Consider the following 16,921-nt stretch of genomic DNA (forward strand, 5'->3'; position numbering starts at 1 on the left):
CCTTGCCGGCCCTTTGAAGGAGTTTTTAATCTTTCTAACAAATTGCTAGATATCCGGCCCAGAGAGATAGCACAGCAGCGTTTGCCTTGCAAGCAGCCGATCCAGGTGTCCCATATGGTCCCCTCGTGCCTGCCAGGAGCTATTTCTGACCTGATAGCCAGGAGTAACCCCTGAGCACTGCCGGGTGTGGCCCAGAAATCAAAAAAAAAAAAAAGTACAAATTGCAAGATATCTTTATACCATTTTTGCTTTGATTCAGCTAAAAATACAGCTGGCTCTTAAGTAATTCAGGAATTAGAAATTTTGAGCATAATTTTGGACTTCCCTAATTTAAAGTAAAAGCCTTTAACAAGGGGCTGGAGAGATAGCATGGAGGTAAGGTGTTTGCCTTTCATGCAGAAGGTCATCAGTTCGAATCCGGCGTCCCATATGGTCCCCTGTGCATGCTAGGAGCAATTTCTGAGCATGGAGCCAGGAGTTTCCCCTGAGCACTGCTGGGTGTGACCCAAAAACCACACACAAACAAAAAAGCCTTTCACAAATCTTTCACACAACCTAACCTGCATATTCACCCTTAAATGGAAGTGGATTATCATCTAATCAAGAACACACATACCTAGAATACTCTTTGTGCAGTTTACTAAAAAAAAAAAACAAAACACTAATAAGCCAAGACTGATGAAGCTTATCAAAGACTTTACTTAAAGCATACTATTTAAGCTACACTGCACACTAGCCTGGGTAACTTTGAGAGATATCGTTTCAACAAATATTCTATGAATGTAATTTCAGCACAAAACTATACAATCCAACAGATTGCTCTTAACAGACACAACATCTAGAAGAGTATGGAAGGGAAGTGCCACATAAGCAAAACAGGAGGCATAATTTAAAGAAAAACAAGGTTATTTGATTTGATGAAATGAAAAGGTGTGGGAACTCAATTATTCAGTGGAAAATAACTATTGGGCTAATCACTGAAGAAAAAAACCCATATCTTTAGCTTATATAATGTTAGCTACTGTAATAATGTAATATAAGTTAACCTAAACAAAATATACAACATGTCAGGGCCAGAGAGATAGCATGGAGGTAAGGTTGCCTTGCATGCAGAAGGACGTTGGTTCGAATCCCAGCATCCCATATGGTTTCCCAACCCTGCCAGGAACGATTTTTTTTTTTTTTTGGTTTTTGGGCCATACCCGGCGGTGCTCAGGGGTTACTCCTGGCTGTCTGCTCAGAAATAGCTTCCGGCAGGCACGGGGGACCATATGGGACACCGGGATTCGAACCAACCACCTTTGGTCCTGGATCGGTTGCTTGCAAGGCAAAAGCTGCTGTGCTATCTCTCCGGGCCCCCAGGAATGATTTCTAAGCGTAGAGCCAGGAGTAATCCCTGAGCACTGCTGGGTGTGACCCAAAAAACAAAAAAAAAAAAATAAAAATAAAAAAAATATATATATAACATGTATAAAGCTCTGCCCGACAAATCAGGTCAAATTAATTATTCTTGGATCCGTAGTAGAACGTGAGCATACATAGGTTACAAGTTGTTGATATCTAATGCTCAAACTATTTACATGATATTTTACAAAAAACATGAGACAAATGCCTACAGAAACACTACAAAGTAAATGACTTTACCTGAAACCCAATTCTGAATATAGAATTCCTGCAAAAGTACTTTATTATCAGTTGTTATCAACAGAACACCCTACAGTCACTGATTTTAACTTGAGCATTTAGATCAGTCGAGGAATGGAACAGCTACAAGGCTGGTTGATTCAATGGCTTAATATCATATCATCATTCATGCCCCAGTTCTTCCTATCTTTATACTTTTATCTTTATACTGTCATGATTATGACTTAAATAATGATCCAATGTGAAAAACACAATCAGACATCATATTTAGACAGGAAATGGCCAAGCCCCACTCCATTCTGCAGGGTCTCTAATGTCTGAGGACACACTTCCCTACATACAACCCAAAATTTACTATGTCCTTGCTAGAATCTTGGCTGTGGCCATTGTACACAAATTATTGGCAATGAAAAAGAAGCTTTTCATGACTAGCTGAAATACCAGGATCTACCCCTTATTATCAGGAGCAGATACAAACTGGCAAAAATAATGAAAAAGCATGAACCCATGCTCTGGAAAACCATGTGTGTTCTTAACATGTAGAACTAGGAAAGAATAGAGCCTAAAGTTTAAAAATATCAAATAAAAAACACAGACTACACCCATGTTACAAAGTCTGAATGCAATGCACACTTAATCTATGCATTCAACTAAAAAGAGTGAATAGAAAGGATCAGAGTGGAATATTTCATTTTTAATTTGTACAGATTCCAATGAGTCCTGACTCACTAATGGAGACCCCTAGCATTAACAACTACAAATCATCCATGTAGATGTCCTGATTCTATGCATAGAATTCTATCTCTTGCTTACTCAGATACATCTGGAAACATTATTTTAAAACCACTGGCTTCTTATTGGAAGACTTAACTTATTAATAATAATAAAATGCATTTGTAAGCACCAGGCAAGAGTACAAGAAAAAGAAAGCATATACTACACTTAACACTGGTTAGTACAATATATATTAAGCCACTAAAATAGTTTCTTTAGAACAGATAATCTTACTATATGTTTAAAAATTATTCTAGTATGGATACTATGCCCTTTCAAACATGACTCAAGCCAAACATACAATTCTTTTTAATGTAGCATCCTAAAAAAATAAAACAAACAAACAAAAAACCCACCAGCAAAATAAAAACAAAAAACACATCCCATTCATATATAAATCATATATTCTCAGGAATCATATAAATTAGTTTAATTCTTCTTTAGTATTTAATTATCTTGATCTTACAGCTTCTATTTACAAGGATTATTCACAATTACCCTCTTTTTTTTGTTCTATAGTTTGATATTGTATCAGAAATAGCTTATTATTGGGGCTGGAGTGGTAGCACAAGGGGTAAGGCGTCTGCCTTGTGTGTGCTAGCCTAGGACAGACAACAGTTTGATCCCCCGGCGTCCCATATGGTCCCCCAAGCCAGGGGTGATTTCTGAGCACATAGCCAGAAGTAACTCCTGAGCATCACCAGTTGTGGCCAAAAAACTAAAAGAAATAAAGAAATAGCTTATTATTGATCATTTTCAAAGGTGGATTTTTTTTACATTCGTTATATTAAAAAAAAATACCCTTGGTTAATTCCCTGTCAAGTAAAAGCCACATGTATTTAAATTTTTACTCCTGTGAAGTCCAACATCCAAACCAGTAGCTGAGTGATAACTGCAGTCTCTTGCCTTTTAACTTCCAGAACACCAGCAGTCTGATGGATGAGCAAACTTTGCCCACACTGCCAAGTGAACCCTCTGACATCAGTTTAACTCAGGTAAAACTCATTTGAGGCTGGGCCTCAGAGAAGTCTCTCCACATCATGCAAATTCACATTATCTCTCCCATGAATCCTCTGATGGCTATTAAAGGCCGATTTATGGTAGAACTTTTTTCCACATTCCTTACATTCATAGGGTTTTTCTCCTGAATGAGTCCTATAGTGCACAGTAAGATAGGACATCCGAGAGAAAGCTTTTCCACATTCGTTACATTCAAAGGGCTTCTCTCCTGAATGTATCCGATGATGGATAGTGAGATATGACATCTGAGAGAAGAATTTTCCGCATTCGTAACATTCATAGGCTTTCTCTCCTGTGTGTGTTCTCTGGTGTCGATTAAGGGCTGAATTCTGGCAGAAAGTTTTCCCACATTCACTACATTCATAGGGCTTCTCTCCTGAATGAATTCTATGATGTATAGTGAGGTATGACATCTGAGAGAAGAACTTTCCACATATATAACATTCATAGGGCTTCTCCCCCTTATGTATTCGTCGATGTCTACAAAGGGCTGAATTCTGATAGAAGGTTTTTCCACACTCAAGACATTCGTAGGGTTTCACTCCTGAATGAGTTCTATGATGAATGGTGAGGTATGACAACTGAGAAAATAATTTCCCACACTCGTTACATTCGTAAGGTTTCTCTCCGGTGTGCACTCTCTGATGCCGAATGAGGGCTGAATTTAGGTAGAAGGTTTTCCCACATTCAGTACATTCGTAGGGCTTCTCCCCTGAATGGGTTCTGTAGTGCACAGTAAGATAGGAGAGTCGAGAGAAGAACTTCCCACATTCGTTGCACTCGTAAGGTTTCTCTCCAGTGTGTGTTCTCTGGTGTGTGGTGAGAGTTGACTTTCGGCAGAAGCATTTCCCACACTCGGTACACTTGTAGAGTTTCACACCTGTGTGAATTTTCTGGTGGTCATTGAGCGCTGATTTCTGGGAGAAAGTTTTTCCACAGTCGTGACAGACATAGGGTCGCTCTCCCGAATGTGTCCTCTGGTGTTGGGTGAGGTGTGTCTTCTGGCAAAAAGATTTGCCACAGTAACTACATTCGTACGGCTTCTCTCCTGAGTGAGTTCTCTGGTGTTGAATGAGGTGCAGCTTCTGATAGAAGGTCTTCCCACATTCACCACATTCATAGGGTTTCTCCCCTGTGTGTGTGCGCTGGTGCACAGTAAGCGTGCCCTTCTGGCAGAAGGACTTTCCACACTGATTACATTCATAGGGTTTCTCTCCTGTGTGAGTCCTCTGGTGAATGATGAACTTGGACTTTTTACAGAAGGATTTCCCACATGCAGTGCACTCATAGGGCTTCATTTCGATCTGAGCACTCTGATGCACAGTGAGGTCTGACATCTGGATAAAGGCTAGTTCAGATTCATTCCATTTGTAGGGCTTCTCCTTCATGTGGCTAATAAAATCTGCATCTTTCTGAAAGGCTTTCTGGCATTCAAGATATTGACAGGGTTTCTTCAAAATATTAATGCTTTGATATAGATTTTTTCCACTAAGAGTATATGCTTCCCCATTCTGAATTAATTCATCTGATTTACTTGGTGGATTAGGCTTCTTTAAATGGAGAAGTGATTTCCCACATGCACAACATTCATCAGGTTTGATTCTTGCATAGCTTCCATCACTACTAATAAATTCTGAGGCAGATTTGAAACCCTTTCCACATGTGCTGCATTTAAAAGATGTTTTTCTTGCAAGTGCAGGGGTTGATTCTACATTAAATGTTTTACCATGAACATTACCATTCTCTTCAGTCATGGTTTTGTTGCTGATTAATAGAGTCTGCCTTGAATGTTTGTCTCCATTTTCCTGTCTCTCTCTCAGATCATCAACTTTCCAGACTTTTTCTAAAAAAAAAGAGGCAAAAAGAGCAAGGTTTATGTACATTTTCCTATATGGAAAATGACAGACACAGAAACTTCATTCATAGACAGATGACAATAATGTTATATATATTTTGCCCTGTTGTTTCGGTTTGGGGCAAGAATGTGAGTGTACCTCCAGAGATGAGAGGTAAAGGAGAAATAAACTTATAAAAAAACACAAGCATCTTTGCATTTTTCTTCTTTGCAGTATTTTGTTTGAAACTGGGTATAGACAATAAAAGCACAAAATAAATAAGACATAGGATGTTGAGTACATGCTGACAAAGCAGCTATAAAGAAACTCAAGGCACAGAGCATACATAGATAGACAACATGGAAAGTACCAAGGGAACAAGGAAGCTAGAAGATTCTGGGATCTGCTTTGGAGATGGTCTGCACCTGGCGCATCATTTCAAATTGTTCAGTCATATGACCTTTTGTGCTAACTATGCTAAGTATGATATTATGCCTTTTGTGCTAACAAATGACCTAATTCGAGATTCTTCTTTTAGCAGAGTCCACAGAGCAATACCTAGTAAGCTTATACCTAAACTTCACCATGGTTGGAGCTGAGTCCTACAAACAGGATTCAGCAATGGTTTCACTGGGAAGACTGTTCCAGAAAGAGATCTGTCCAACAGAAAGTACATATAGAACAAAGGTGACCTTTCTAAAGCTTCATATTTCTTCAACTTTCCAATGATATTGTTTTTTTTTTTTTTTTTTTTTTTTGGGGCCACACCCGGTAACGCTCAGGGGTTACTCCTGGCTATGTGCTCAGAAGTTGCTCCTGGCTTGGGGGACCATATGGGACACCGGGGGATCGAACCGCGGTCCGTCCAAGGCTAGCACAGGCAAGGCAGGCACCTTACCTTTAGCGCCACTGCCCGGGCCCCTCCAATGATATTATGATTTACACTGATCTCATTCAGGCTATGAAATGCTACCTAGACTCTATTGCACAATGGGGGGCCAGATGGCCTGGGTAAGTGTTCCCTGTACAGAGGTTCAACCTCCAATAAAATGGGGATTAAACTGCCTCAGAAGCTGCTTTGGAATCACAGCACAATAAAGAGAAGTACTCTTTATATTTCAATCAACTGACAATTTCTTTATACCAGTCCTGTCTTTGGCACACTCCCCTGAGTGCGGTCAAAAGTAACCCCTAAGCATTGCCAAGTTTGGTCCCCAAATCAAGTTAAATTAAAACAAAAACCTCAATTATTTTCTATTTCAATCAACTAACAATATCTTTAAACTAGTTCTGTCCTTGACATGTCACTGCGCACCCCCCAACATCCCATTCTGACTGTATAGATACTTACTTCTGACGCCCTATAGTGTACACACTATAGGTTCACCAAACCTGTTCCAAAAGTAGTGGCACAGTATAACCTAAAGCCAGATGGAGGACTCTGCTGAGGCACCCAATATTGCTGCAATCAATTTCAACCAGTTGTTTCACTCAGATGACTGATTTCCACACCTGAGTAGCTCAAAGCTGATTTTGCATAATATTGCCATACCAACAGCAAAATACCTCTAACAATCTTTTTTTACTCCAAATTAGCTCCTTTCCCCTTAAAATTGAAAATAGTCTCTTCAATCCCCTGCAGATTTGGAGGGCAGGGGCTCCAGAAAGGGTTCAGGAACAATGAAATGAGCTGAGTTTAGGAAGGATGCTCTAGAGAGGTGGGAGGATCAATGAGGTATAGTGATTTCTCTCCAAGGTCAGCTGGAGCCCCTTGGCCACAGGCCAAGCACTCAAGGTGCTTGGAAGAAGTAAACAAGAGAGAGGAACATGTGCAAGTGAGGGGCATACCACAGAACTGAAGTGGGGTCAGCTCCAGAGACCAGGACAGCAAGGACCCCAAAATGTCCTGACTTAGGCAAGAGAGAGATCTGAACCAGAATTCTGAAGGAGAGAAAAGGAAAATGAAGACTAGAAATAAGTCAAAGGTGCCTCATGGAAAGGACCAGGGGAAAGACAGCAATAGCGCAGGCAGGCAGGTGACTTAAGAACAGACCTGGGCTCACCAAGCAGAAAGGATCCGGTGACACCAGACAGTGATGTTCATGTTTGGTTATCACCGAGGCAACATTATGGAAAATGAAGGAAGAGGAACTGAACCATTCATGGTTTAAGAGGAGAAGGAAGCAATTGGATTTGGGTTCTGGGTAGCCTTGAGCATAGTAAAGCTCTATAGACTCATTTTCATTTGGAAGAAAGAAGACAGAGGAAGGAGACCCAAGAGTCAAGTGGCCCCTAAATTTGGGGACTCTGAAACAACACCAGCAATGACCAGTCTCTCCCCCAAAACACACCTAGAGAGCTGGGAGGCAGGAAGGCGCCATATGGTTCTTCTCCTTGCTCTAATTTGAGGATCACTTCCGGCTTGAGGATGTGACAGCCTGTTAATGAAAACAAGAGAATCTGAGCCTTGGAGCCAGAGAGATAGCATGAAGGTAGGGCATTTGCCTTGCATGCAAAAGGACGGTGGTTCGAATCCCGGCCTCCCATATGGTCCCCTGAGCCTGCCAGAAGCGATTTCTGAGTGTAGAGCTAGGAGTAATCCCTGAGCACAGCCAGGTGTGGCTCAAAAGCTCAAAAAAAGAGAATCTGAGCCTGGCTGCTGGGTTTCTGTATCCTTTCAGGGGGAGGTTGCTCACAAACTCCCCAGAGAAGGCCCCACTTGTATGTACTGAATGACATCATAGAACCTTGGGGATTCACCAGATGCCCATCAGTTGACCAAATTACAGCACTCCCAATATTCTAAGGAGACTCACTGGAATTCAAACAAGTAAACATGGACCTTCAAAAACATGAGCTTCTGGGGACTCAAGAACTCCACTCACCCACAGAGATAAGGTGGTTGTAGTTCTCCAGCATCACGTCCCTGAAGATCAGCTTCTGCTCAGTGTCCAGCTGCCACCATTCCTCTTGGGTGAAGTCCACAGCCACATCCCAGAATGACATGGGCCCCTGTGACACCAGGAACAGAACTGGGTGATGTGGATAAGACATATGGGATGCAGAGTGGAACAAGCTAAACGTCCAAGCCCATAAAAAAAGCAGTGGCTCCTTCCTTCTATGCTGTCCATGCACTACTGATGGAACTCCAGCAACCTCCTGGCACTGAGTAGCTGCCACCTATATCAACTTTCCCCTGGATCCTGTCACAAGTTCATTTATATCACTCCTGAACTCCCGACATATGTGGAGAGTTTACAAGCTTCAACTCCAGCAGCCTTTTCCATCCAAGCTCCTCCTTCTCCTCATACTTGTGATGTGATATACCACTATCACAAAAGCAGCAAGTGGGCAGGCAGTCACCTGGAGCCATGTTTTCTCATGGGCAGCTAGTCTAGGGCCTGCCCCAGTCCACAAAACTGCAAGTGACAGCATAGTGTGGTACACCTATATCTCCACCAGGGAACCCTGAATTCTTTCTTCCTATCAACCCTCTGTTTGGGAGGAGGGTAATTGCTGGAGAACATGTAAAGCCTCCCTTTAAAAGTGCCCCCTGGAATTAAATCAGTGGCTGGAACTAGCCCTTCATAGCCCACATGGCTACCCCTGAGCTGCTAAGGCACTGGGAACTGTGCAGAGAATGACATGGTCATGTGCAGTTTGGGGTTCACTAGACACAGAACACACTCTCCAATCTGCCCACTACTGTCCCTGATCCCAACTGAGTGTCTGTCCCATGTTCCAGACTACAACAAATACGAGCATCATACAGAGACCATCAACCATAAGGCTGGGGTGTACTTGAAAGAGGAGTTAAGAGGAGGGAGCAGATAACAAAACCAATGAGACAACAAAATCTGGCCACTCAGGCTCCCTAAAACTGGGCTGTTTTCTTCCAAAACATGAAAGAAAAAAAGCTTTCCCTTCCAAAATTTCACCTCGTCCAACACCTCCTAATGTAGAGTCTGTGACAACAAAGCCAAAGGAAACTCACCATGATCTGACTCATTTTCTGACGCTCCTGGAAAGACAGGAAGGCGGGAAGGTAGAGAGGGACCTGTGGAAGGAAAACAGGGCCATGAGACCTTCCACCTTCTGGCAAAGATCCCTGCTACTGTGAAGAAGTAGCCTAGAAATTTCCAGGAGACCAACTATAGGGAAGTTAAGGGCGTGCCTCCTCAACCTTCCAGGACCCACAGGTGACAATAAGGTGGTGCTATTCCACATCAGACAAGGCAAATGCTACTGGCCTAGCAAGCATCCACGAGTGTAAGACAATCGGGGGTAGCGGGGGGAGAATTTTAGGTTCACAGACCCACAAGATGCTGGAGGCCAGGGTCAGCGAGTATTGGCAAATTTACAAATTTACAGATTTGAAGTGCAAATTTACAGATTTTGAGGTGCAGCACAGACCTCGGTGGGTCACAGAAGGGGGTTCAGGTCCCACTCATGACACCTGCAACAAACACGACCCCTTTCCCCGCCGCGGGGTCCAGACGCATCCCAGTTCCAGGGCCGGGAGCTCGGGACCGCATTCACTCCAGGGTCACCCAGGACCCCAGCGCGGTGCGGCTGCACGGCGGGGACTGAAACACGGGGAGCTCGGGACAGCAAACCCCAACCTACCCCGGCGCCGGCCTTGGGGCCCCGACAGGGCGGTCAGACCTGCCCTCAGGGTCGGTCTCTGGACGTCTGACAGGCGAAGTGCCTACGGGGTCCTGCCTTCCCCTAGCATGCGAAGCAGCGGCCGCGAGCTACCTGATCCAATCGCGCCTGCGCGGTTACCATGGCACCGAGCGGAAGCCGGAGGGGACGCAGGCGCAGCACACACTGGGACGCCGACTTCCGGCACTTACCCAGCAGCCTCCAACGGCGGACTCATTTCCCAGCAGCCAACGCGCCCCGCCTAAGGGAAGGTCTGCGAAGTCCGTTTCCGCGTGCTCCACGTTGGCCTCCTGGATTACGCGCGTCGGCTGTTCGCGGGCGGGCTTCCAGTTCCTCGCGGATGGAAGGGATAAACGCGCGAACTGCTGAGCAGGATCCCGACAAGCTTACGCGTCCTCCGTGTTGATGCTGAACTGCAACAGGGCCCCGCGCTGGCTGCGGTGGAGGCTGGAAAAGCCTGATAGTCTCTATGAGGATGCGTCAGTCAAGGCGCAGGGGTCCTCAAACTTTTTCAACAGGGGGCTAGTTCACTGTCCCTCAGACCATTGGAGGGTCTGACTATAGTAAAAACAAAACTTATGAACGAATTCTTATGCACACTGCATAGATCTTATTTTACAATGAAGAAACAAAACATACAAATACAACATGTGGCCCGCGGGCCATAGTTTGAGGACCACTGGGGGGGGGGGGTTTCTTGAAGGAAGGCCCAAGCTATGTAGGAGCGCGGGATGCGCGTCTGCCCGCGCAAGAGAGACCTTCTTCTTCTGGGATGTTTCCCACACACACACCCTAAAATCACCCGGAGTGATCCCTGAGCACAGAACGGGAATAACTGGGAGAGAAATTAAGGAAAACTGGCTGTGGAAGTCTGAGTGTGAAGAACAGCTGAAAAGAGAAAAGATGGGGATGAAGATTGTCACAAGAAGAGGAGAAAACAAAGGGAAGAAGATTTGGGCATAAATATATATATATATATGGAGGTGCTCCGAATCACTAGACCACAGAAACCAACCTAAAGGATAATTAGTTGAGTGCAAAACTCTTTGCTCTTCAAAGCCATACCAACCTTCACTGCAGTTTTGCTTGTGGAAAGCCGCTCGCTTCTTTGCTTCCTCTTTGGAAGATGTAATATGGAGTGGACCCTCCTTGCTCAGGACCGGGCGTTTCTGAAGGCACCTGAACTATGGTCCCCTTGAATAAACTTCTTTCGCTTTCACCCACATAAACTGCAATTTCGATTGTCAGACTTTCCCTGACAATAAGCCCTGAGCATCCAAGGCTTGTGCCCACCCTCCCAAAATGCCTTTTATAAGAGTGTTGGGAAGGTCCTCGCATTCCAGACCCTCAGTCCCATAAATCGAAGTAATGAAGGTTAGGCATTGCTGAAACAACTCTAAAGCCTGCAAACAGTGGAGATTTGCTTGGACAGTGAGGGACCTGATGGGTCACATGTCTGAGTGTGCCCCGAACTTGAGAGGCAGGGGGAACTCATCATGGCTCCCCTCTGGTCTCAGGCTTCTCTCCTAAGACAGTGCTTCCCAGGATGTCATCCCTATCTCCCTCAATATATGATTTTGGGCCACACCTGGCTGTGGTCAGAAGTTACTCCTGGCTATGCACTCAGAAGCCCACTAGCAGATTTGGGGGACTCTATGGGATGCTGGTAATCAAACCCGGGTCTATCTCAAGTCAGCTGCATACAAAGCATATGCCCTACTGCTGTGCTCTCTCTCCAGACCAAACCCCCAACAATATTACTCATGCCCTCAGAAAAAAGATTATTTGCAATAAATAAATAAACTTTGCAATAAAAACTCAAAGACTCTCATGAACATAGAACCAAAATTATCTTCACTCTATAAAAAGATATAAAACAGTCATATGCATTGCACAACTATAATAGTGGCAATTTTTTACATCTATAGATGAGGAAAGGTGGTGTGAATTAAACTTATGAATTGCTACAAAATTACATAGAAAACTTTTTCAAAAATCAATCTCAAACGAAAACCAGCAGGCCTACAGGAATACTGTGGAAAGAAAGTTTGCCCAGATTCTCCCAGTAACTACCTTGTTCAGCAACTTCATCTTCCTAGCAAAAGCCGCTTGAAACAAGCCTCATCTCACACATGACAGAACGAAAAGTAAAATAAGGGAACTTGAAACGGGAAACGTCCAAGTGATTGAACACAAAAAAAAAAAAATGGAGTAAAAATCGCTCCGTGAGCATTATCATGATCCTCTCCCAAACATGAAGCTGCTTAGCCTGAATTCCAGAGCTGGGGCCTCACCTGCTCCCTGCTGAGCCCAGACTGCTCCACAGGACGGAACTTTCCAGGACTCAGCTCTCAGGGGGATGGAGGTTGGTCCCATCCCTGACCGCCCCCAGCAACCCCTTCTCTGAAAGAGCACCCAAAGTGTCTAGAAGCAGGTTCCCTTGACATAGCCCAATGAAAACGCAGACTCTTGTAAACAAGGAAACACAATGAACTTTACTGGAGCAACAAGCTCTCGAACACTCCTGTACATTAGAGAACTAGAATCATGGCATTCTTCACAGCTGTGGCCCTTGAAGGGTGACTCAAATAGTCAAGTGTCCGTGAGGAAACCACATTTTAACAAAAACTTTTTCTCAACTCCACAGTGAAAGCAACAGCGTTTGTCAGGGCCAGCGCAGCAGGACCCGCGGCAAGTGCACCTGGATTAGGCCCGGATTGGGCCCGTTGACCCTGCCCCGCTGGCAGCTTCCTCCTCTTCCCACGGGGCTCGATGGTGTGGGTAGGTGCGTAGCCCTGGCGTTGCTCTCTCACGTGACGCAACATGGACTTCCACCTCCATGCAGGACCTGAAACTGGGCAACTTTCCAAGTCATGGAAGTCCAAGGAAATGGATGTGTGTTGCCCTTGCACAGCCTCCAGAAGTGTCCCAGACTAGCATACCCCCTAACAGGGGTCCTCAAACTTTTTAAACAGGGGGCCAGTTCACTGTCCATCTGACTATAGTAAAAACAAAACTTATGAACGAATTCTTATGCACACTGCATAGATCTTATTTTGCAATTGAAGAAACAAAACAGATACAAATACAATAAGTGGCCCAAGGGCCATAGTTTGAGGACCACTGCACGTGATGGTACTTCTGGGAGTCCCAGGAGGCTGCTGTTGGACAGAGTCTGGGGAACTTGGTGTTGGGCATCCCTGATCGTGATCTGGAGGGACCAGAAGGGGGGTTGTGGGGGGAGGGGACAGCGCTCACACGGGGCCCAGGGACGAATGACAGTCCTTGGTGAGGACTCTGTCTTGGGCAGGCCCCAGAGGGGTCCCCCAGTCTTCGGATACGAGCTTCCCCTGCCTGGGGCGAGCCCTGCACACACCCCCCAGATCTGCCACCCAAGTCGAGTGGATCCACTGGATCTGAGGATGAGCCCAGGGACAGGACCTCATGGGGCAGGGGGCCCCGAAACCCCATCATTCCAGGGAAGCAACACGAGGGTATCGGGGCCCAGAGCTGGGCTGAGGTGGGTGCCTGTTGAGATCTGAGAGGTTGAGCCCCAGCTCAGGGGTCCCCAGGACAGAAGCTGAGGAGCACCAAGGGCCCCACTAACCTCCCCAGGCTCTGGCCTGCTCTGGGCGTGGCTCTAGGTCAGGCGCGCATGGTCCCGGCCCCAAACCCACAGATCGGGATCGAAGGCCTGGATCTGGGGACACAGGAGATGCGGGGTGAGTCCCTGGGCCCCTGCAGCTGGGTCAGCTCCCTTCCCCCCTGCACAACCCAGCCCCGCGGGCACCCACCTCTTCGCATTCGTCCCGGCTCACTAGGGTCCTCCAGCGCATGGAGCGCAGCAGCATCAGGCGCAGGCGGTGGAATTGGGGCCGCTGCAGGTGGCTGTGGCTGTCCTCCATCAAGGAGAATAGGGTCTCTCTGGCCTCCTGGTGGTTCTCTATGTTGCCAGCCAGGTACCTGCACACGGGGCTGGCCGTAAGGGGCAGGAGCGGCCCCACCTCTCTGTCTCCCCAAGACCCTTGAGGCTACCCAGGCCAGGGGCCAGGCTGAAGGGTGCAGGTCCCAGGGTGGGTGCGAGGGCTCCCCGGGGCGCGGACTCACAGCGCTAGGAAAAAGTGGATGCGCTGCAGCTGCCAGCCGAAGAGCCCGAAGCGGCTAAAGTAGGCCACAACCATGGCCAGCTGGTACTGGGGGGACACGGGACAGTCAGGAGGGCCGGGGAGAAGGACCCGTGTGGGGTAGGGGAAGGAGGCGGGACGTGGGATAGAACACTGGGGTCCTACTGACCAGAGGAAGGAACCCACCCAGACTCAGCCCAGGGAGGGTGGGGGTGCCCAGGCCCAGGCCCGGGAGGGGGGGTAGAGCTGGCTCTGTGCCTGGGATCAGGCCAGGGCCCAGATTCGGAGACTGTGACCCGCCTCACCCCAGCCCCTGTTCTCCAAGTTTCACTCAGCAGCCCCTAAAAGAGCAGAGCAAGTCCCAGGACCTTGGGCCAGCAGGCGCGGTCCGGACCCCAGGGTGAGGGAGTTGGGGTGGGGGTTCCCGAGCAGGGAGAGACCCCAGCAGACACCTTGTCGGACACCTCCAGGTGTTGGTCCCAAGCCAGGAACCTCCTCACCACCGGGTCACCTGCAGAAAGACCGGGTTGTGGGACCCCAGTGAGGAGTGCAGGTCCCCAGGGAGGCCTGCAGAGCCCGGGCCAGGCCCTCCCCCAACGAAGCAGTCCGGGATCGCCCAGGGACGTGCCCTCCACCAGCTGTCCCGGTCAGGGCTCAGGAGCTCCTACTTAGCAGCCTGGCGAAGGCGATATGGTGCTCTGGGAGAACCTCCCTGTCCTGTAGCCGCAGCCGCTTCCTGGGGCACCTGCAGGGACCCTCCTCATCTTCCTGCTGCTGCTCCTCTGAGAATAATGCACGGGTGAGGATGGCAAATAATCCAGGGCGGGAGTTGTCCTCTTCGTCATCATCCTCATCTCTCTCCTCCTCCTCCTCTTCCTCAGTTTCTTCCTGCTCCCAGCACAGCCGGGCCCTCCTCCTCTTGCGGCCCTGAGCAGGGAACCAGGGTCTGTGGACCCACCAGTGCTCTGAGGGAGAGACCAGGCACTGTTTGTGAGTTTGCATCAGCCCCTTCCCCAGCCCATGGTCTCAGGGGAATCCCAGCCCCCAGGCTTCTTCTTCCTGCACAGCCACCAGGTCCTGGTTAACCCCCCTCCCACGCCCTGCCATCCACCTCTTAAGCCTCCTCAGGGTAGACTTTCTCTGACTTCTCGGCCCCGCCCCCATTCTCTTCCCCCTCCGTGTCCCGAATGTCCACTTGTCCCCCCACCCACCGGCCCCCGACCTCCTGGCTGTGCCCATCCGCCTTCCGCCCTCTCAGACTCCCACTTCTGCCCTGCTCCAGGCTCAGCCCCCAGCCCTGTGACCCCAGCATGTACCTGGAGGGTCCAGCATCTCTTGCTCCAGGCCTAGGGGGATCCCCGAACTGCTTATCTTGGGGCTCTGGGGCTCAGGGCCCGGCGCCTGCCCCCTGTTGGCCATGTAGCTCCTGTTTTCCCGAGGCCTAGTGCTCCTTTGGCTGTAGCTCAAGGCTCAAGGCTCCTTCCACTAGATGAGTGTTGGAGGCTGTTTGGTCTGAGACCAGAGGCTCCTGTTGTCCTGCAGCAACTGCCAGGTTCCAGAGACCTGGGCCCCTCCAATCGGGGCCACCTGAAGCCCTGATGTCATCGGAACCCACCCCACCCCCGCACCCGACCCAGCCCAAAGTTTGAAAATAAGCAACTGTAAAAAAAGGGGGGGGTGGCCCGGAGAGATAGCACAGCGATGTTTGCCTTGCAATCAGCCGATCCAGGACCTAAGTTGGTTGGTTGGAATCCCGGTGTCCCATTCCCGTGCCTGCCAGGAGCTATTTCTGAATAGACAGCCAGGAGTAACCCCTGAGCACCGCCGGGTGTGGCCCAAAAACCAAAAAAAAAGGGGGGGGCGGTGAGGTGGCGCTAGAGGAAGGACCGCGTCCCATATGGTCCCCCCAAGCCAGGGACAATTTCTGAGCGCTTAGCCAGGAGTAACTCCTGAGCATCAAACGGGTGTGGCCCAAAAAACAAAAAAAGAAAATAAGCAACTGTGTGTGCAGGGTTGGGGACCCAAGTTGGGGTACACATGGTTGCCCTGGGTGACTCCCAAATCAGTGTCCATGCGGATACTTTATCACCCACGTGGGCTATAACACGCCCAAGCCCACAAACTCATGCCTTATTGCTGAAATGAGAGGACAGCACATGGTCTTTGCCAGGTGTGATTACGTGACTGTACTCTGTACCCCCTTTGGTCCCCCAAGTCTCCCTTAAGAGGATATTCAGAGTATTTTATGGTGTGGAGATGGAGCACTGAGCACCCACAATCCTTGTACTGCAGCCTCCTCCCATCTGCAAGAATGTGGGGGGGAGGGAGGAAGGGAGGGAGGGAGAGAGAGAGAGAGAGAGAGAGAGAGAGAGAGAGAGAGAGAGAGAGAGAGAGAGAGAGAGAGAGAGAGAGAGAGAGAGAGAGAGAGAGAGAGAGATTCTATGAGGATGCAAGACTGAAGTTTATGAAGCTGTTTATGATGTGACTGCAAAATTAGGACCAAGAACAGAACTTCCCATTCCAGGCTGCCCTTGAAGCGGTGCTTTTTCACCTGCACTTCTGCAGAATTAGGACAGGAGCCTGTCTGCCAGTCTCATTTCTCATGCACACAAGATGCTTCGCTTCAGTGACTCTATTCTCTTGTAGAATTTTCTTTCTTTTGGAGCCACACCTAATAGTGCTCAGAGATTATTCCTTGCAGTCCTCGGAGGCCCGGGTATCGAACCTATGTCAACTGAGTGCTAGGCAAACACTCTACCTTTTTTTTTTTTTTTTTTTTTTTTGACTAACGCTCCATCCCCTTTGGCCAGCAAATTTTTTCGCCTGCGTTTGGCTTGGCTGACAGACTTTTCAGACGCT

At 47.8% G+C, this 16,921-nt stretch overlaps 2 protein-coding genes across 2 annotated transcripts; both read right to left on the bottom strand.

The window, feature by feature from the left end:
• Window positions 1-3,358: 3,358 nt before the first annotated feature.
• ZNF12 (zinc finger protein 12) lies at window positions 3,359-12,763 on the bottom strand. Its single transcript, XM_049788193.1, has 7 exons — window positions 12,584-12,763; window positions 10,329-10,405; window positions 10,130-10,271; window positions 9,268-9,330; window positions 8,159-8,285; window positions 7,625-7,711; window positions 3,359-5,281 (listed from the first exon to the last, which is right to left on the bottom strand). The coding sequence occupies exons 1-7, from the start codon at window positions 12,761-12,763 to the stop codon at window positions 3,438-3,440; spliced, it is 2,520 nt and encodes an 839-aa protein (XP_049644150.1). The 3' UTR covers window positions 3,359-3,437.
• Window positions 12,764-13,578: 815 nt separating this feature from the next.
• LOC126029973 (speedy protein E4-like) lies at window positions 13,579-15,481 on the bottom strand. The gene is made up of 6 exons (XM_049788194.1): window positions 15,379-15,481; window positions 14,731-15,027; window positions 14,515-14,573; window positions 14,046-14,131; window positions 13,733-13,901; window positions 13,579-13,638 (listed from the first exon to the last, which is right to left on the bottom strand). The coding sequence occupies exons 1-6, from the start codon at window positions 15,479-15,481 to the stop codon at window positions 13,579-13,581; spliced, it is 774 nt and encodes a 257-aa protein (XP_049644151.1).
• Window positions 15,482-16,921: the final 1,440 nt, after the last annotated feature.

This window comes from Suncus etruscus, chromosome 15 (assembly GCF_024139225.1).
Source record: "Suncus etruscus isolate mSunEtr1 chromosome 15, mSunEtr1.pri.cur, whole genome shotgun sequence".
Classification (NCBI taxonomy): domain Eukaryota; kingdom Metazoa; phylum Chordata; class Mammalia; order Eulipotyphla; family Soricidae; genus Suncus; species Suncus etruscus.